Source organism: Nilaparvata lugens, chromosome 9 (assembly GCF_014356525.2).
Source record: "Nilaparvata lugens isolate BPH chromosome 9, ASM1435652v1, whole genome shotgun sequence".
Lineage (NCBI taxonomy): Eukaryota > Metazoa > Arthropoda > Insecta > Hemiptera > Delphacidae > Nilaparvata > Nilaparvata lugens.
The window spans coordinates 38,617,598-38,639,963 of record NC_052512.1 but is presented as its reverse complement, the minus strand read 5'-3'; the positions used below and the strand labels follow the sequence as shown (position 1 = coordinate 38,639,963).

General features: G+C 34.9%; 1 protein-coding gene across 1 annotated transcript in view; it reads right to left on the bottom strand.

Annotated features, from left to right (window-relative positions):
• Positions 1-7,073: 7,073 nt before the first annotated feature.
• Positions 7,074-22,366, bottom strand: part of LOC111060208 (very-long-chain (3R)-3-hydroxyacyl-CoA dehydratase) — a 68,416-nt gene continuing 53,123 nt past the window's right edge. The window contains exons 8-11 of the mRNA XM_039435834.1: positions 18,823-18,935; positions 15,756-15,878; positions 14,539-14,657; positions 7,074-7,563 (exon numbers count right to left, since the gene is read on the bottom strand). Of these exons, the coding sequence (XP_039291768.1) occupies positions 7,481-7,563; positions 14,539-14,657; positions 15,756-15,878; positions 18,823-18,935 (438 nt within the window). The 3' untranslated portion in view covers positions 7,074-7,480. The remainder of the gene's footprint in view (positions 7,564-14,538; positions 14,658-15,755; positions 15,879-18,822; positions 18,936-22,366) is intronic.

Genomic DNA, 22,366 nt, shown 5'->3' with positions numbered 1-22,366 from the left:
CATTGAACATAACTTATCATACACATGATGAACATATGTGTCTGTCAAGTTCCGTTCAATCTAATAGAATCTATAAGGATAAGTTATTAATTGGATAAAAACACACATATGTTGTCAAATTCTACATTTTTATTCGGTACACGACAATGGTTTCGTAACCACACCGGTCACATTTTCAAGTCGTGTACCGAATAAAACTGTGTAGAATTTGGCAACATATTTGTGTTTTTATTCAATAATTCCATATTTATTATGGAACGGTTCTACAATATTGACAATGACTCAGTCGGATTGAGTTATTAAAATGTTGTTAATAACTTTGGTGTAAACGCAGCTTTACTGTACCATAACCTACCTTATGAATTATTATAAACTTGTTTGAGCTGGGTTTTCGTTTGTGCATAAATGCCGTCGTCGACCTCGACAGGGTGAGGATCTCAGATTGGGTAGATTTCAATTTGTCTAAATCACCTAAAAGAGTATGTTATTAATGTTTCAATGGGGGAGATTTGGTTTATCCTTTAAAATAATTTTAAATGGCAATATCCTATTATATTAAGCGAGCAATTTCTGTATATATACTTTTTTATCTGGTTATTTATATGGTCATTCATGTCCAACGGATCTCGAAAACGGCTCTAACGATTTTCACGAAATTTGGAACATAGTAGGTTTATGATATAAAAATTCGATTGCACTAGGTCTCATCCCTGGGAAAACTCGCTGAAGGACATGAAAAGGATAATAATTATACATCCTTGAAAAAGCAGATGATAATTTCGTCGTCTGTCGATAACAGATGTGTGTGCCTCTGTGGGAGATCAGCTGTGTAATCATTCAAACAGCTCACTGTATCTCGCAAGAAATAATATCTATAAATTTTAATAGACTCTATCAAAATAATCTGATTTGTTGACATGACATGGTTTATCACTCTAATGCCCGGTTTCTCAGTCGATCCATAAGCCGTTTATCCATACAATAACTTTATTGAATCGATTAATATGATAAATGCGTTTCTAGAACGCTCCTTAAAATTATTGGATCCATAAATCTCTCAATAAACTATAGTGCCAAAATCCAGCCTATAAATATTTATTGAATGGATAAATTTGTCAAATTTTTGGTTGCAATCAAAAAATTAAGTTAAGTTGGAAAAATTAAATTACAAAATAAAATTAAATTTAGTGTAGATTACTAGTATTTTAAAAACAAAACAGAATCAAAGTTGCACTATATTTAGCATTGATAGATATTTGCCCTTATTTGGTGTCAGCCATCTTGTTTTGGAGACATGAGCCAAAAGATGACATCTTTGACATTGTCAGTACCGTGGGAAATTACCTCACAACAAGAAGCATGGAATAAACATCCAAGATTTGGTTGGTTACCATAGGAACCATGTATAAAGTTTGTTTACGAGAGTGCTGGTTTTGGATCATGCCATGTTGCCAGATTCATTGAACAGATAAATCGTTCCATATCTATGGATTCTATAAATATGTTTGAGAAACCAATAAAGATTTATTGATTGGATAAAGTTATTGAATCAATAGCTATAGCGTTGTTTATTGAACGACTGAGAAACCGGGCATAAATTAGAGTATATCATAATATTCAAAGTTAATCATTATTTTACAGTTTTAAGTGATTAGTGAGTGTTATTTTGTTATTCAATTTGGTTTGTAAACAATCTAAATTAGAACTTTTCTGTTTTAAAATATTTGGACTGAAAACTGGACCTGAATTCAAGTTTATGGAACATAACCTACTTTTTGGGCCATTTATAGTGTATAAATCAAAATTCGGGGAAGAAACAGTTTTGGGCTGTGCCTGTTAGTCCTTCCCCAATCATTTTGAAGAATTGTGTTCTGTTTATCAATAAATAAATAGCGAGCGAAGCTCGGTGCCTCGATATTATTGATATTATTAGAAATGTTTTGATTCTTGAATAATTAACACAAATAATGAAAAGTTATTTGATCAGCTGTTTTAGCACACTTGGAATTTCGACAATATGAATGTCAACAATGCGAAACTTTACGCACAAACGAAAATGCACCTTTAGATGCGCCTGTAGGGAGAAAGAAGTTTGGAGGACAATTTTTGACCCCGCAGTTCTGTTTAGGGTAGTAAGGAGGTAAACATATCAAAAACCCCACCTCTACTTACTGTGCTAAGGGTTTGTGGGGGTTCAAAGAAACCACTTTTTAGTTTCTTGCATATAACTGGAAAACTATGTATTTTACGGACATTGCTATTCTATACAAAATTGAAACTTCGGAAATCTGAACTTCAATCAACAGAAATCAAGTTATATGGTTGGTATTCTACTTCAGTTTCGCTAAAAATTAATTGCAAAATAGAAAACCTATTTATAATAAAATAATTTCAATGGGATCCTGAAATAACCTTTCAATATTTGTTTATCCTTTACCGGTAGGCAACTGAAGCCACAGATTACTTAAGCTGCCATTTTGTGATGTTTATGTTATACCGTTAAGGCTGTGCAAAGGCTAAATAGTTATTTGTATATCTAGAGTGAAAAGAACGACTTTTTCTCCCTGTGGGAAAAAGTTTGAAGCCCGAGGCGAAGCCGAGGGCAGCAATTTTCCTGAGGGAGAAAAAGTATTTTTCGCTTGTGATGTACACAACATTTTTCCTCCATCTACATTTTTTTTATAGAAACTGCAAATAAAATCATTCTAATAACTCACGTATTGGTGACAATGATTCCTAACAACATAACCTAAAAACCGGTCGTCTGATTGGCACTGCCGATTGCGCTATCTATCGGCAAAAGTTGTAACAATTATATCAGCTGAGCAGCTACCAAAAATGGCTGACTCTAGATCACGCGGTTCAGATTTGGATTGCAGATCAAAAAATATTTGTTGGCTGGTATTTTGAATAGAATAAAATATTTTAAAAATTTTATAAATTTTTATCGTCTACTAATATTAAGAATATAATAATTATCATACAAACATATATTTCATGAGTTAATCAAATTTCTGGTTGTGGTATTGAATTCAGTTGACTCAATGACAGACACCTCTATTAATTATGCTTTCTCATCTGAGCTTAGACCTTCTAACCTATTACAATGTAAGTTTCAAAATAGAGATGCTCCCCATGTTATTTAAATGGAGTAGCTTTTACTCCCTAGGGAGTTTTTCTGTTTTTTACTACCGAGAGCGAAAAAGTGACACTTTAGTATTAGGTTTCAGGGAGTAAAGTAAGTACTTTAGACAGTAGGTGGAGGAAAAATAAACTTTCTACTTGTGATATTTTTCAAGGTTTTTCGATTTGTATATCATCAAGCTATCAAAATGAAAAAGTTTTCTCAGGAAAACTTTTTTTCTAATCATTACTTTTTGAGATATGAGCGCCTAAAGATTTAATTTTTGGGACAGAACATTTCAAATTTGGTAAGAGATAGATCCATGAGATTTAGAGGATAGATTCTTCATGGTATTCTTGATCTAGTAAAACAAATATTTCCTGAAACTATCAATTTTTGAAAAAGTTATTCAATTTACCAAAAATAACTCAACTAAAAGTTATTTATGGTTATTTTTAGTAAATTGAATAACTATCTTAAAAATTGATATTTTCGAAAAAAATTGTTTTAATAGATCAACAATACCATGAAGAATCTATCCTCTAAATCTCATGGATTTATCTCTCACCGAATTTGAAATGTTCCGCCCCAAAAAATTTAACTTAGGCGCTCATATCTCAAAAAGTAATGATCAGAAAAAAAGGTTTTCCTGAGAAAACTTTTTCATTTTGATAGCTTGATGATATACAAATCGAAAAACTTTGAAAAATATCACCAGTAGAAAGTTTATTTTTAGTCTTTGCACAGCCTTAAGTGGGAGGAGACCGTCTAGCTGGGCCAATGGCAGGCGTTCATGCCCTTGACCAATAGCAGTACTCGCCTACTAGTATAAATTCTGCTGCTCTTGTATTTAGTATTAGTTTATCAGAGATTGACAATGGTGTAACAACCGAAACCGGTCTTTCTAAGTATCAATAAAATCGGTGTTTTTTGACAATTTCTTAATCATTTTATTTAATATCTAAATTCAAAAAGAAAAATTAATAATTATGCGACTTGATGTCTACTCAAGTAATTTGTTAGGATCAAAACATGGCGGATGACCTGAAAATTGTTTGTTTAAATAGGTTAAAATTTCCGGATAAGAGTCCGATTGTTTATGGCTTGCAACTTTTCAGCAAGCTGCCTAAAAGTTTGTCAAAGTCGAGTAGGCCTAGCTTTAAAAGAGATGTGTATGCATTTCTGGTTGACAAGGCTTATTATAGCGTTGAAGAGTTTTTAAATGATAGGGTGTTACAATTTGTTCAATTGTAAAATTACAGGTATTTGTATGTAAAGTGTAGAAGAACGTTATAATTTATGTGACATGCTATATTTTTGTAAGCCTCTGTTATCCTATTTATTTATTTTATGTATTTTTCAATACCTGTTGACAGGGCCAGTTGTAAAGTGTTTTGGCTTAATAAAATTGAATTTGAATCTTTACTAAATAATATATTTTTGGCAAACTGACAGCATTGCAAAGATAGAAAGGGATAGTGCTATCTGCTTTGTCGAATGATAGAGAAGGATAGCAACACCATTGTCAATCATATACTGCCATTATAACGTGGACCTCACTATATTTACAATAATTATAAATACTATGGTGGGCTACAAAATATTCTAAACGTGACATGACAATGAGATAACAATCTAGATGATAATAACTTAGAACTATGAACTCAGTGCTGATTTTAGACTAGTTTTGAACTTTTTTAGAAATTAATACTATTAATAAAGACGAGCTTAGTTTTATAGAAAAAAATCAACTATTTAACCTTCCGGCAGTCGCGCTGTTGTAAAAAGTACAACAGTGTCAGTTTTCTTGCTGCACAAAACTATTGAATGGGGTGGTGTCAGTGAATGAGTCACCTATGCATTCCCAAACTTTCCCCCCCATCACTCCACTGAGTTGCAGTATCAACCAAGCAATGGTTCAGTCTTTAGGTGCCATTTAGTCGCCACAGTGCATAAGATAGGGAAAGACTGTATACGGGGACTGTAAACGAACCAATAACACACAATTGATGGTTTTCCTTGATGTACCTTATTGGGCTATGAAATGGTAATCATCCAAATGTTCATAGGCGTAAAATAATAAAAGAAGATGGAAAAATTAATTATACAATTAATTAATATGTTTTGACAGTAAACAGAGTACATAACACTTGGAAAATTGGATGTTGTAAAAAATACAACACGCGACTGTTCGTGTGATTGAGTATGGAGCTACTACCGGAAGGTTAAACATTATGCACGATGAGAGATAGAATGATGGAAAGCTACATTATAAACCAGTAAAAAAATGAAAGTGATAAATTGTAAAAATATTTCAATATACCCTACATTTGATTGCAGCTTAGGAACAAAAATCTTTGGAATAAATATTGTGCTTATATTTATCAAGAAGTAATGCATTTTTATCTGTATATTTGTTCATTTTTAACAATGCAAAAAATTACCTCATTGTTTTAATGGTCGTTAATTATTAATTTATTAGGAATAAAAGTATTGATAATAATAATTTTAGACTTTATTATTCAGGTAATCATAGACTAGAAGTGATGAAAATTTCAATGAATTATACTATTCTATGTAACCTATCTTATTGATAACTACAAAACTTTGGTTTGAAAAGCTCAAAATAAATTCAAAAACATGGATAGCCCATATTATGCTAAATAGTATACTAATAATTATTATAAAGTCTATTTATCAATGATTTACAAATCAAATCAAGGTCTATAAATACAGGTCATGACACTCGTGTTCCTTATGGAGCGGCCATTTTGTGGGGTCTTCATGGCGGTACATTTGAAATACCATGATCTGCTCATAATCAAATCATTATGTTATTACTATTAAACGAAAATCCAAATTAAATGCTGTAATTCACCCCGAAGACTTCTGCTATTGGAAATATTCACAACAGGGTAAACAGCTAGATTGTCAATATTTGCAGTAGCAGAAGTCTTCGGGGTGAATTACAGCATTTAATTTGTATTTTCGTTTAATAGTAATAATTTAATTCATTAGCATTTGAATAGTTGCAATATCTCATTGATTTTCAACCAAATCATTATGCTTTTTAAAAACAATATTCCAGTTCAGATAATATAGAAATTCAGGTTTTAGATTTTTTAATAATGAATTATTTCAATAATAACTGGTTAATAATTCATTTTTTATCATTAAAAATTGGTCTTATTCTTGTAACTTGTTATGATTCATAAGGCAATGGGACAAAAGGTTAAACTCGAAAACAGTTTGAAGTTTCTAATCTAAAAATCAACAATTCAGTTTCTAGTTGGAATCTAAATAATAATAATATTAAAAATAATAATATTATTATTATTATTCTGCCGGAAGAATTTATTTTACAATTTAAAGCCAATAAGCAATATTCCTTGAACAATATAACAAAACTAGCTTGCCCGGCGAACTTCGTACCGCCAAAAAATCAATGTATCTCATGTCACACTTGACTTTATTTGGCGAATCATGAAATTTATCTGACAATCAATATTTTTATTTACATCTCGATACGGACTTCCTATGTGCTTAAACTACCGTTTTAATACCAGTATACAATTTTATCACAGAGTGACGTGTTTATTACATCTGGTAAATTATATTATCACAACATGATCTTGAATCATGATGATCTTCCCGTTCTACGTTAGCCGCCCGGCCGACAATTTCGAAAACATAAGTCTGTAAAATGGATTAATATATAATTTATTATTAGCCCCCTATTGAAATTTCTGGTCAGAAACCATCCCCAATATTAATACAACATATTTCCAAAGTTTTATGCCGTTCTGTCAAGTAGTTTTCGAGTCTATAGGGAACAAACAAACTAGCAAACAAGCAAACTAACACACAAACAGACTTTCATTTTTATATAGACAGAACACATCATGCTGTTCAATCTATAATGATAACAGTTGATAAATTTGAAAATTGGTGAACTAGAACCTCATAAAATGGCGATTTTGCAATGCATCACGGGATTGTGTCATGACCTGTATTTATAGACCTTGGATAATTATTCACAAATCATTTATTAACTAGTTATTTTTTTGTCTTTGGCCAAAACTTTCTAAACAAATTACGACTAATATTTGGTAAATAAGGCATGCATTCAACAACACACATCAAATTGGTGTTTTCAGTAAGATTATAAAGCGAAAATACGATATATTATCCTGATTAACAAGAATAAAATGTTCGTGAAAATATGTGACGTTGACGTCGTCAACGTTGACGTTGACATTGTCGTTGATGACAACGTTGACGTTGACGTCAACGTTGACATTGACGTCAACGTTGACGTTGAAATAATTTTTGTGACGTTGACGTTGACGGATTCACCTATCTCAATTTCTTTTTCCAGAAATTCGGTTTCAACTTCTTCACACGAGCGTTGTACATGTGTCTCATCATGGTGTACATACCTAGAAACGAGCATTAATAATTAATTGAAATAATTAATAATTAATCAATTATTGAAAATACAATTTATTTGAAGGTCATCCAATAACCTAAATTTTCACAGTAAATTTTCGTCTGTAAAGCAACGAAAACCATTTCGAGCTATAGTGAGGTCCACGTTATAATGACAGTATTTGATCAACTTTGGTTTTGCTATCCTTGTCTATCATTTGATAAAGCCGGTGGTACTATCCTTTTCTAGGTCCACAACGATGCCAATTATGTGTTTCACAGTGTAGAAATATAATTAATTAATGCAGAGAATCAGCATCGCTATTCTTCTATCTTTATCTACTGCCATTATAATGTGGACCTCACTATACGCCAAGCTCTCAAGGAGAGACCTGCGCTAAATCAGAAGAAGAAGAAGAAGAAGAAGAAGAAGAATTACTCATTCATTTATTGAACGAACGTAGTGAGGTCTACGTTTCAACCCGAATATTTTTTCGTCTGTCTGTATGTAACGCGATTACGGCCAAACGCGTTGATAGAATAGAATTCTATGAGATTTGGCAGGAATATTCCTTTTTTAATTGCGCTTCAATGTATACACAAGGTTTTATTTGAAATATTTCGCATTTTAAGGATAATATGAAAGGGATAGGAATTTCCTCCAAACTCCAATATCACTATATATATCATCTACTCTGAAGATAGGATTAATCAGACTATAGAATTATTCATAATGAATCAGCTGACAAGTGGATTATTCATTGCATGCATTACACAGATGTCGGGAGAAGCCAGGTGACACCAGATACTTAAGGGCAAACGGCCCTTAATGTTTAAATGTTTATATGTTGCGCATTTACGGCGAAACGCGGTAATAGATTTTCATGAAATTTGACAGGTATGTTCCTTTTCAAATTGCGCGTCGACGTATATACAAGGTTTTTGGAAATTTTGCATTTCAAGGATAATATAAAAGGAAAAAGGAGCCTCCTTCATATGCCAATATTAGAGTAAAACTCAGACTATAGAATTATTCATCATAAATCAGCTGACAAGTGATTAAACAGATGTGTGGAGAAGCCAGTCTATTGCTGTATTTCCATAAGGTCTATAGTTTCAATCAGGTACTTGTGGATGAGAAAACTGCGTGAGGTCTACTGTTCACAGAACTACTAGAACGATGATATTCAAATGAACATATGTGATCTTGCATCATAGTTATTCTATTCACGTATCTATTGAGTCAGAAACAATGATTATATTATTGACTAGCCGTCAGGCTCGCTTCGCTCGCCATATCCGTCTAGCCAGGGGACTCCGCCCCCTGGACCTCCGACTGGATCGTCCAAGAGTGAGATCAGCATTTTTCATTCCAGCATTTTCATCATATGTTAGGACGATCCAGTCGGGGGTCCAGACTAAACGTCTGGCTAAACGTCTGGCTAAACGGATATGGCGAGCGAAGCGAGCCTGACGTCTAGTAATATGATATTCCCAGGATTGAAGTAGCAGTGCCCAATCAATTTTTCCGCGATAAATGCATTTCAATCTTCAACTTGGTGCCAACCTAACAAAGTCAACTCAACTTAATGCCAACCTGACAAAATTATTAATTTAGTTACCAGTTAACAACTGTTTCGAAGAGGTACTCTCTCTAGGTTATAGTTCTATATTAACATATGGTATGGACATTTCAATTATAATTCCAAGATATTGGAATAAGAAGAATATACATGCTAAAAGACGAACTTTAAACCCTTAAAAACCACTCTTGGAGTTAAAATATCGCCAAAAGATTTCTTAGTCTCCTCTAAAGGGCCAACTGAACATACCTACCAAATTTGAACGTTTTTGGTCCGGTAGATTTTCAGTTCTGCGAGTGAGTGAGTGAGTGAGTGAGTCAGTCAGTGAGTGCCTTTTCGCTTTTATATATATAGACTAGCCGTCAGGCTCGCTTCGCTCGCCATATCCGTCTATCCAGGGGGCTCCGCCCCCTGGACCCCCGACTGGATCGTCCGGGAATGAGATCAGCAGGCTCGCTTCGCTCGCCTGCATTTCTCATTTAAGCATTTTTATCATATGTTAGGACGATCCGGTCGGGGGTCCAGACTAAACGGATATGGCGAGCGAAGCGAGCCTGACGGCTAGTGATATAATATTCCCAGGATTGGAGTAGCAGTGCCCAATCAATTTTTCCGTGATAAATGCATTTAAATCTTCAACTTGGTGCCAACCTAACAAAGTCAACTCAACTTAATGCCAACCTGGAAAAATTATTAATTCAGTTGCCAGTTAACAACTGTTTCGAAGAGGTACTCTATCTAGATTATAGTTCTATAGTAACATATGATATGGAAATTTCAATTATAATTAAGAGATTGGGAGAAGAAGAATATACATGCTAAAAGACGAACTTTAAACCCTTAAAAACAACCCTTAGAGTTAAAATATTGCCAAAAGATTTCTTAGTGAGCCTCTAAAGGGCCAACTGAACATACCTACCAAATTTGAACGTTTTTGGTCCGGTAGATTTTTAGTTCTGCGAGTGAGTGAGTGAGTGAGTGAATGAGTCAGTCAGTCAGTGAGTGAGTGAGTGCCATTTCGCTTTTATATATATAGATAGAGGAGACATTATCATTAGTCCGGGCGCAAATGTCATGAATAAGGCACTCCGTGGTCATTATTGAGTAACAGCCGTGAAAGATGTCTCAATTTCTTCGTTAGGTCTAGCAGAATAAGGATCGTGATGATGATGATAAGTCGACAAACACCTCGGAAACAAAATGGCCGCCAACATTTTCATGGTTTTGCTATATCGCTTGTATTTCAATAACCGTTCGAGATATTCAACCGTTTTTTAGACGAGAATATTTTTAATATCTTCCTCTACAATTTTTGTTTTATAAAATTTTTCTCTAAAACGCATATTTTTCTAGTTATAACCGTCAAAACCCCAAAAAATATTTTTTTCTAAATTTGTACAAATTTCATTCCATTATAACTTTTTTTGTGCAAGAGATACAGAGAGATTTTAAATCTACGAAATTCAAAGCGTTTTTACAACTTTGGAATGATATATCTTCATGCGCTGTACGTCAAAAAATGAGTTCTCCGGCGCCCTCCAAAGAAATCCCTGCATGATTTCTGGTGCGTTTTTCCATATGCATGAGGCAACAAGCTAGAGCTATAAAATCGATTTTTTCATGACTACTTCAAGATTGAGACTTGCAAATGGTCTCAATCTCTTCGTTACAACATTACGAATAAAAATATTGATGATGGAAACAACTAAAATATTCGACATCATTGAACAATACAAGATGGCGGTCATAATTGACAGAAATTTTTATATCGCTTGTTATTCAGTTATTGTGAAAGATATCGGATTGGTTTTACCACCAAAGTGTTTAGAATTCAAAAATATGTCGATTTTAAGAAATCGTCTGCAATTCTAATATTGTCGAGGATATCGGATCAATTTAGTCATCTGGAAGCTCTAAAATAATCATACTGAAATTGCCGTGCTACCAATTTTTCCTTAAACGGTTGGAATAGCATTTAACACCTATCAACCTAAGAATAGTTGTCGGCTCCAATAAAATAGATTCTTGATAAACTGTGAATGGATCTATTGCCTATGAATGAGAAATCCAGTTTTCAGAGCAAATTAACTTATAATCTTCAGATGAAATTTTGGCAAAACACAGAAATATACAAAGAACAATAACTTACAAGCCTAATTATTTCAAGTAACTACGAACTAAAATACTTATCTAGTTTACAGTTGAAACACAGTGGCTATTGGCTTTACTACACTAATAGCTAATTTTGCACAAAAATTTATATAAAACTCAATCTAAAACATTAATAAACGAAAATGATTTAGAGCAAAACTCCACGACAACATTTGTAGCCAGCCATTTTTCAGAAAAAGGGCAGAACAGAAAAAAAAAACATAAGTTGCCAGTCACAAAAACAACGCCCTGTTCAATATCGATCTCCACAGACACGTCATCAAAAAATTATAACTTATAAGTTTAGAATTCACATTCTACATCTGTTCTCAATAAAACTTTATTTTGAAAATGTTATTTTAAATTTTTATATATATCTCGATTTAAATAAACCATTTATTCTGTTATTTTGTTAACCCTGCCTCGGTGACACCATGGAACAATGCAACAAACATTTACGATAATAAATTCTCCGTCAAAAAGTTTATCCGTCTATTGATAACTCTGACATTTACTATAAAGTTCCATAGATCTCGAATTGAAGATTCGATTCCAATGTGAGAAGAAAAATGTAATATTACAAAATATCCTAAAGATTTATCCAATTCCACCAACTTTTACTATGGTGAATATAGCTTCAAACTCTTGAAATCAGATTTTTGGCCGCCATCTTGGATTTTTCTATGATGACAAACATTTTGAGATTGCCATCATGGATATTCTATTTCCACACATCTTTACGAAGAGATTGATACCAATTTCAGGTTTGTACCTCCAAAGGGTCATGAGTTACATGGTTTTCTAATTGTTCAGGTTTTGCATAATATTATGGTTAAAAAATCTAGTGTGGCGCACTCACACAACTTTCCTTGTCGTTATGAAAATTTATCACCTGACGCTAGTGTTCCCGCGCATAAAAGTATACTATTCAGAGATCCAAGACAGCTGGTGACAAGACAATAACACTGGAGACACACGAAGTCTGCTATTTCTTCATAGTGAATGATTCAATAGAATCAACAGTTTGCAATTGAAATAATAACATTTTCTCGAATTTCGAGCTTATTTTCAATTTTAAGTGAAAATGTTACTGAACATTAATTGTAGAGATTTTCTAGCTTAATCTTTTCCACTCAAAATTTTTTGTTTAAATTGTATCTGAAGCCTGATACTTGAGAATCTAAAATCAAACTTTGCATAGATGCTCCTGAAATTTTTACAGGCACAATTTTTAATTTATGAACGGCACAATATGAGAGACTACCAGCGTCATAAAGCTTCACAGGAAAGAACTACGTCGTCTATCAGCTTGAGATAACAGTATATTATAATTATATCAGCTGAGCTGCTACCAAAAATGGCTGACTCCAGATCACGCGGTTCAGATTTGAATTGCAGATCAAAAATATTTGTTGGCTGATATTATGGTGAAAAAAGAGTGTTTTCCGCTGCAAACAGTAGTTTTTTTCTCTTTTTCCAATGACGCTCCAGCCGTGGAAGGTGGACTTACACCCTTCAACTAGATGTCATTTTCAAGCTTTCATAATATTCTACAATACTGTGGCAATAATACCATAGAGAAACAATAGCGTAAGTAGATATCCCATGGTATAGGGCGTTTATGTCGCAGCTTTCACTGTTATCTCAAGCCGATTACTGTTGATTATTGTTGATTTTACTGTTTTGACCGGGTAAGATTTTATGAACGGCACAATATGAGAGACTACCAGCGTCATAAAGCTCCACAGGAAAGAACTACGTCGTCTATCAGCTTGAGATAACAGTATATTATAATTATATCAGCTGAGCTGCTACCAAAAATGGCTGACTCCAGATCACGCGGTTCAGATTTGAATTGCAGATCAAAAATATTTGTTGGCTGGTATTTTGAATAGAATAAAATATTTTAAAAATTGTATACATTTTTATCGTATACTAATATTAAGAATATAATAATTATCATACAATCATATATTTCATGAGTTAATCAAATTTCTGATTGTGGTATTGAATTCAGTTGACTCAATGACAGATTATGCTTTCTCATCTGAGCTTAGACCTTCTAACCTATTACAATGTAAGTTTCAAAATAGAGATGCTCCCCATGTTATTTAAATGGAGTCACTTTTACTCCCTAGAGAGTTTTTCTGTTTTTTACTACCGAGAGCGAAAAAGTGACACTTTAGTATTAGGTTTCAGGGAGTAAAGTAAGTACTTTAGACAGTAGGTGGAGGAAAAAGTATTTTTCGCTCGTGATGTACACAACATTTTTCCTCCATCTACATTTTTTTATAGAAACTGCAAATAAAATCATTTTAAAAACTTACGTATTGGTGACAATTTTTCCTAACAACATAACCTAAAATCTAAAACCTGAAAACCGGTCGGCTGATTGGCACTGCCGATTGCGCTATCTATCGGCTAAAGTTGTAACAATTATATCAGCTGAGCAGCTACCAAAAATGGCTGACTCCAGATCACGCGTTTCAGATTTGAATTGCAGATCAAAAATATTTGTTGGCTGGTATTTTGAATAGAATAAAATATTTTTAAAATTGTTTAAATTTTTATCGTCTACAAAATAAGAATATAATATCATACAAACATATATTTCATGAGTTGTTCAAATTTCTTGTTGTGGTATTGAATTCAGTTGACTCAATGACATACACCTCTATTACGCTTTCTCATCTGAGCTTAGACCTTCTAACCTATTACAATGTGAGTTTTTGAATTAGAGATGCTTCCTATGTTATTTGAATGGAGTCACTTTTACTCCCTAGGGAGTTTTTCTGTTTTTTACTACCGAGAGCAAAAAAGTGACACTTTAGTATCATGTTTCAGGGAGTAAAGTAAGTACTTTAGACAGTAGGTGGAGGAAAAATAACGTTCTCACCATGGGAAAAAAAATTTTCCGGCTCTCAATCTTTTCTAGTCCTCGGCCTACGGCCTCGGACTTGAAACCCGATTTCGAGCCGGAAAAGTCTCATTTTCGGCCCTAGGTGCGAAATATACTATTTCCGCTGCAAACAGTAGTTTTTTTCTCTTTTCCCAATGACGCTCCAGCCGTGGAAGGTGGACTTACAGCCTTCAACTAGATGTCATTTTCAAGCTTTCATAATATTCTACAATACTGTGCCAATAATACTGACATAATAAGCATATAGACAAGTTCAAATACGATCGAGTGACAACTTGAACCTCACTACACGTTTAAATATTATAAGAATTATTGTTATTTGTCGAACTCACCAGGAAAAAAGAGGAACAGGAGATAGAGCTTCATGACTGTCGGACAATGAAACGTGAAATTCCAGGCATTGGGCAAAGACACGCTGAACCGGTTCGTTTCCTCAAAGTACGGAATATTTCTGAAAAATTTTTAGTTTCAATTAAATTTTGATTTACATACAGCATGATATTGCATTGTATCATAGAGAAACAATAGCATAAGTAGATATCCCATGGTATAGGGCGTTTATGTCGCAACTTTTACTGTTATCTCAAGCCGATTACTGTCGATTATTGTAGATTTCTACTGTTTTGACCGGGCAAGAGTGTATGAACGGCACAATATGAGAGACTACCAGCGTCATAAAGCTACTTTATTAATTTGATAGTATGGTATGAGATGTTGTGGTTTTTCTCCATAATTGAAAGAATATTCAATAACGTTAAGTTAGTTAACGTTAACGTTAGTTAAGAATATTAACTGACGTTGATATTGTCAGTCAGACATTAAGGGCCGGTTTCCGAGCTCGGGATTTAGCCAAGTTCTAGACTTTAACTGGCTTTAAACTCTGGAGTCAGAAAATCGGCTTTCCGAGTCAGAGCGTTAACATAGTCGAGGACTTGAATAGACTCTGGAGTTAAGAGATCACGTTAGACCCTGGAGTTTATAATTTCGCTTTCTGAGTGAAGGGCTTATAAGTCCAGGACTTGAATTAGATACTCGCCTCTTTCCAAGACGAGGATTTATCAAAAATCGTTAAGTCCATGACTTAAAACAGAGTGATTTTAAACCCTCGACTGGGGTAGGGTTTAAATTCAAGTTCTAGACTTAACTGAGCAAATACAATTCAGTTATTGTTTTGGAGTGGATAAAAAGCCAAATAGATGTCATGGAATACCTAAATTATTTGGATTAGTCCATCGAAATTCATAATCAATAGTTTGCAAGTTCATTTTGGAGTAAAATTATATCAGAATTATGCGTAAAAACTACAGTACCATAACCTTATTGTACGACGACTGTGATATAACCTGAATATGTTCTACTAATTTTGGTCAATAGGTACATTGGAATAGGAAACGAAAAAACGAAAAACGATTCTTCTTTTTAGAAAACGAAATAGATACTTATTATTGCAATAATAAGTATCTTATTGGTTTTTTGATTGCAATGTGTTTTTATTATAAAATGTTCTTTCAATTCATTTACTACATCACTTGATTCTGATTTCACTGACCTTAGAATTATGATGCCCTCACAGAGAATACCCAACGGGTAGAGAGGAATCCATACAGAGTATCTCAGCCATGTAAGAAAACTAACGTTGAGTTTGAAGACTTGAGCAATATAATATGGATACCTGAAAAATCAACAGATGAATTGAGCATCTATCAAATGTTGAAAGTTAAAATTACACATTGAAATAATTTAGATACTTCTAGAACACATCGGCCAAGGTCTGAAAAAGCTTTATTTGTATAGTGAGATTGTAATATTATGTCTTGCGGTACCATATGCTTTAAATTTTAAACTATCCGCCTATGATATTTGAACATTAGAATGTATTTCTTGACAGTCTCTTCAGACTGATTAGTCCTCGTGACCTACATGAGTTCCACTCCTGGCCTTCTTTGAAGGTCCTTCCAGTAAGGAAGGGGCGGCCAAGATGCCTCTAAATGACGCCCCCTGTGGGTTGGGGGAGCTTTGAGTCGATCATCGTACTCAAGAATCTGTTGAAAACCAGAATACACCCACAGTATCCCTGCTTGTTGTAGGAGGCGACTAAAATGGACCTCAAGGCAACTCCAGAAGTTGCCTTGCCTACAAACCCACGGGATCTGCCCCATCAGGGCAGTTTCGTAGGGGCAAAAAGAAAAACCCAAGAGACCAGAGATGAGATGGGTGAAACTCCAAGCACAATTTTCTTAAATAACTCAATATTATTTGTTACAAGTGGCAATTGAGTGGAATATTTCTAAACAATTTATTAATTCAAGCCATCTAAATTCAAAATTTATAGTTTTCATGTTTATTTTGGACTAGAATTTTGTGAAAATTGTACACGTGAAATTCTAACCTTATCTTGGATTTTGTCACCTACAAATTTGGAAGGAAAAAAGCACAAGGACTACCTTATTATTTTATCTGCCAATGTTATTAAATCAGTCTCATTTGTATTGCAAATAAATAAAATAAATAAATAATGTGGGTCAAGAGGCTGAGTCGAGGGTGGCCGGGCGCCGGGCGCCCTAGAGACAGTTTGGCGTTCCCTCTCTCAGCGGAAAGACCTACAAAAAGACCAGGAGTGGAACTCACGTAGGTCACGAGTTTTGGGTGGAGTTACCAAACCTCACCACTGCTCAAAGAAGGAAGGCCATTTAGGCATAACCTCTTGTAAAAGGTGAGGCTTCTGACCCTGCGAAGTTTCGGAGGGGCAAAAGAGAAAACCCAAGAGACCAGAGATGGGTGAAACTCCAGTTTGAAACAGGTGAAACAGTTTGCAGAACTGCCTGTCGTGGATGATCATGATCTTTATGGCTCTGTGATTTTTCGGTTAATTATTCTGTTTTACACGTTAATTTGAGTTAATTTTTGTGCTGTAGTGATCTGTATGTTGTATTATCACTCTACCCACCTGGACATATATATGTGTGGTTCGTAAGTAAGGTCGATTCAATCGTAATACCATATCCGCATCTTCTTGCACTTGGTTCACATTGATTAAGTTATTTGTTGTTTTGCACTGCTGAACTTGATCTCACCAGCCGGTGGCTGTACTGTCGTCTGCTACTACACTGTTTTGCGCTCCAACTACAGTGCTGTGATTCCTTATTAGTGGCTGCGGCAATACTATTTTTGAGATAAGCGTGCTTCATCAATACTTCAGTTTTAACGTGCCCATCCGATAACACGGGAGTGATCTGGTTAAAAAAACTTTTGGAAATGAGAGGGTTCGAACCCGGGATCTCTATGCTGCTACGCAAGCACTCTATCCACTAGACCACGGATCACTCCTAGATTGCAACAAGCAACCGAGTGATGAATGGAATGTTAGTATAGGGAAAACGCCTGGTTCTTGTGGAGAACACAGGTATTGGTTTGCCTAACTAACATACTACTAGGGAACACAATAAGCTTCGGTTGACTTGTGGGGTTCTTTGAACCTTTGAATCCTTGAGTCCGTCCCTTCAAAAACAATAAACAATATGTTGCCTCTAGGGCGCCCGGCCACCCTTGACTCAGCCTCTTGACCCACATTTGTGCCTGGAGTTTCACCCATATCTGGTCTCTTGGGTTTTTCGTTTTGCCTCTCCGAAACTTCGTAGGATCAAAAGCCTCACCTCTCCCAAGAAGTTTTGCCTAAATGGCCGCCCTTCTTTGAGCAGTGGTGAGTTTTGGCCTCTCCACAGACAAACTCGTGACCTACGTGAGTTCCAATCCTGACCTTCTTTGTAGGTCCTTCCGCTGAGAGAGGGGACGCCAAATTTCCTCTAGGGCGCCCGGCCACCCTCGACTCAGTCTCTTGACCCGCATTTGTGCCTGGAGTTTCACCCATCTCTGGTCTCTTTTGGTAGAGAGTTAGTGGGAAGGATATTTTTAATATTCTTTCCGAAGAATGGACATTGATATGTCCAAAGCTCCGCCACTTTATGTAGATGCATAACAATATAATTATCTATAGTTATTACAAATTGTTTTTTCTCATATCATATACAGTTCAATAATCATTTTCTTAGTCTATAATATGTAAATTCATCTATAATTTTGCTGTATTGTAAGCTATTGTATATAAGTTTGAATGCCAGTATAAATTGTAATCTACATAAATAAAGTAAATATAAATAAATAAATAAATTTTTATTGTCATTGAGCAACATTGGCAATAGACAAAGTCAAAACTATACTAACATTATAAAAGTCAGAATTTTATAAGTTAATGTAATTGAAAGTATATACGATATACATATATAAACACATAAACATAACTACATCTAAAGTAAGCCCAGAAGAATTCAAATATTCATCACTATACAAGGCCTTGTCAAAATGTTAAAACAAGAAATAAAAGCTTCAAGCAATCAAGGAATCAAACATCAATAATCATATCATATATGCCTTGAGGTCCATTTTAGTCGCCTCCTACGACAAGCAGGGATACTGTGGGTGAATTCTGGTTTTCAACACATTCTTGAGTACGATGATCGACTTGAAGCTTCCCCAACCCACAGGGGGCAATGTGTGTGAAACTAGCCTAATAATCTGTACTAATTGGAAATTGAGAAGGAAGGGAGGATGCAACTCACCGAACAATCTCAATAATGGACCAGATGAGAAATAAGTAGAACACGACTGGCTTTGTCTGCATCCTGGGCTCGGCATCGATCATTAAAAACAAAATGGCCGCTCTGCCCGTCACCTACAGCACAAAAAAATCTATGAACAATCGCACTCTGTAGTCTCTTTTAAGCTGCGTACACATATACGCGCCTCCAACTCGCACCGAGCACGCTCCGCCCTCGTACCGCCCTCGTTCCTCCAACGCACCGCAGTCGCTCCGCCCCCGCTCTGCAGTCGCACCCATCATGAACGTTACGGAAGATGTTAGATCTTCTCCCGTTCCCCGGTCGAACCACTGTTGCTCCCCGGTCGATCATCAATCGCTCTGCTGGAGTGACGTTCGGTTGCGGAGCAGAGTGACAGTCTGTACGCACCTTTACAGTGACATATAATCAGCACCTGATTATCATTGAATAAAAAGACTAACCCCCAGTTTTTCGTACGTCGGTTAACGTTTAATCACGATTAAATGCTGTACTTTAATCAAGATTAGTGCTAACCGATGCATTTTGGTTTCACAAAACAGAAAAAAAGTAAATTCGTATGGCTTTTGTTGGTGGGGAGTCCCTTGCGGGAAGGTCCCACCGCCTGAATATATCATTTAAGCCGTCAATGGGCCTTTCGACTGTCATACTTCAGCCGGGACCGACAATTTAACGTGCCCATCCGATAACACGGGAGTGATCTGGTTAAAAAACTTTTGGTTATGAGAGGGATTGAACCCGGGATCTCTGTGCAAAAAACACAGAAACAAAACACAAATTTCAAGCGATAACGCCGATTAAACTAACCGGCGTAAACAATTTTTAATTCTGATTAGTTGGCACCATTTTAACCGCGATTAGTTGAAACGAAGAAAATTTGGTTGCTCAAAGGTAAAAATAGAAAAATAACGCTGGTTAAACTAATCGACGTAGAAGATTTTTAACAGGCCATCCACGGGGAATTAAATCCAACTAACGCCGGTTAGGTACCTACTGATTCTTCCAATTAGTTTTTGGTAAAAAAACTAAAAAATTCAAAGTATGGGCTAAATATATGATTGAATTTCATTCATTAATAAAATGGAGAAGTGTATTTAGCTGATATTAGCATTCTGATTTTTGAGGTTAGTTTTCGATCTGTTGTCGTCTGTTAGCAGCATAGCTCTTGACACTGGCGACAGACAGAGCATTTTCATGGCGCATGTCTCTGTATTGAATGGTCAAATTCACCGCTTCAATAACATAACCTCATTTTTACCTTAAAACATACCTATCATCATCAGTTTTCTATTATGTAAATATTCTCTCTTATTAGAATTGAAATCAAACTCATTTTTTCTTTGTCTAATAATATTGGACCATGATCTCGTTTGTTAATATTATTTCAGTTCCAAATTCACCGCTTCAATAACATAACCTTAATTATTTTGTCAGTTAAATTACAGTGTTGCCGGATTGTGAAACCGTTAAAATCTTGGTTAGTTAACCGGTAAACTTAATCGGGATTAACAACTAACCGATCTTGGAGGAACAAAAATCAATCCGTAAAACTAACGCTGATTTGTTAATCGACGTTGTCCATTTTTAACAGACGGACGTGCAACTGGCCCTGAGGGTTGGTTTCCGAGCTCGGGATTAAGCTAAGTTCTAGACTTTAAACAGCTGGAGTCTGTTGGGAAATTAGCTTTCCAAAACGGGGCATAGTCACAGTTTTTATAACAGTAGTCACAGTTTTTATTATATAATTTCTATAATATTGGAAACTTTTTTCCTTGACGAAATTAAACATTTCTAAACTAGTAGTTCTGTGAACAGTGGACCTCGCGCAGTTATAATGACGTCCCAAACCATAAGAACATCCACACTGATACACTAACTATTTATTTGATCAGATCATGCTTACACAAGATTTAATTATATAACGCTTTCCGGAATTTAGCGCGAGAAAACGAGAAGACATCTAGGCGCCCAGATATATAGCTGTTATAAGTTTTCTGCATCCTATTTAATAGTGCATAAAATTGCATTCAATGAGGCATGCAATTTATAGTCTACACAGCTGCTAATTTTTTACCAAGTTAAATTGAGATATTGAATTGCATGCGTCATGGCATGCAATTTATAGTCAACTCGACAGCTGATTTATGATGAATAATTCTATAGTCTAATTTTCACTCTGATATTGACGAATGAAGGAGGCTCCTTTCTCCTTTATATTATCCTTGAAATGCAAAATTTCCAAAAACCTTGTATATACGTCGTCGCGCAATTTAAAAAGGAACATACCTGTCAAATTTCATGAAAATCTATTACCGCGTTTCGCCGTAAATGCGCAACATATAAACATTCAAACATTTAAAACATTAAGAGAAATTCAAACCGTCGACTTGAATCTTAGACCTCACTTCGCTCGGTCAATAATTCAAAATAGCTGAACTTTACACTATTTTCTCTTTATTTTATTTTGTGTTTAATTTTCTAGTTTTTTTTTTAATTTAATTTCAACGTGACTATGTCAATGACTACGACTACGCCCCGTTTCGGAAAGCCAATTTTCTGACTCCAGCTGTTTAAAGTCTAGAACTTGGCTAAATCCCGAGCTCGGAAACCGGCCCTAAGAAATTGTCAAAAACCACAGATTTTATACATAGTTAGAAAGACCGGTTTCGGTTGTTACACCATTGTCAATCTATGACAAACTATGGTTTTCATTCAATATGAATAATTGACCGAACGTGGTGAGGTCTATGTTCTAACTCGGATTTGCTTTTGTCTGTCTGTATGTAACGCGATTACGGCCTAACGCGTTCATAGAATTCGATGAGATTTGGCAGGAATATTCCTTTTTAAAGTGCGCGTCCATGTATACACAAGGTTTTTTAAATTTTACATTTTAAGGATAATATGGAAAGAAAAGAAATTCCTCCATACTCTGATATCACTATATGAAAATATCATCTATAGGATCAATCAGACTATAGAATTATTCATAATCAATCAGCTGACGAGTGGGTAATTCATTGCATGCATTACACAGATGTCTGGCCGTCTCTATTTCTATTTCCTATTCTATTTCTATTTCTATTTTCTATTTCGTTTCTATTTCCTATTTCTAAAAGGTAGGGTTTCAATATTTTTTATGATGCATGCCCCTCAGTATCAATATTCCCACATTCGAAAAACAAAATTAATAGGTGATTGAAAATAAAATAAAAAATGATCAAATGAACTGAATAATGCCGAAGATGTTATAATATTCTTGTTTGAAAAAATTAATTTTAAAATAGTTGAGATATATTTTTATCAGATGGAAAGATTATCTCGAAACTGGATAAATTATCATATGGGATACAAATTCAAACGTGAACTGAGTTTATTAACATAAATGAGTTTTTGATCTTGGAGAAAACAAATAACAGTTTCTAAGACTAAATTATGATTCAATTGTGATTTGTGATTCAACTGAATCAACTAGAACAGGTGACAGCAGATACTTGTGGATGAGAAAACTGTGTGAGGTCTACTG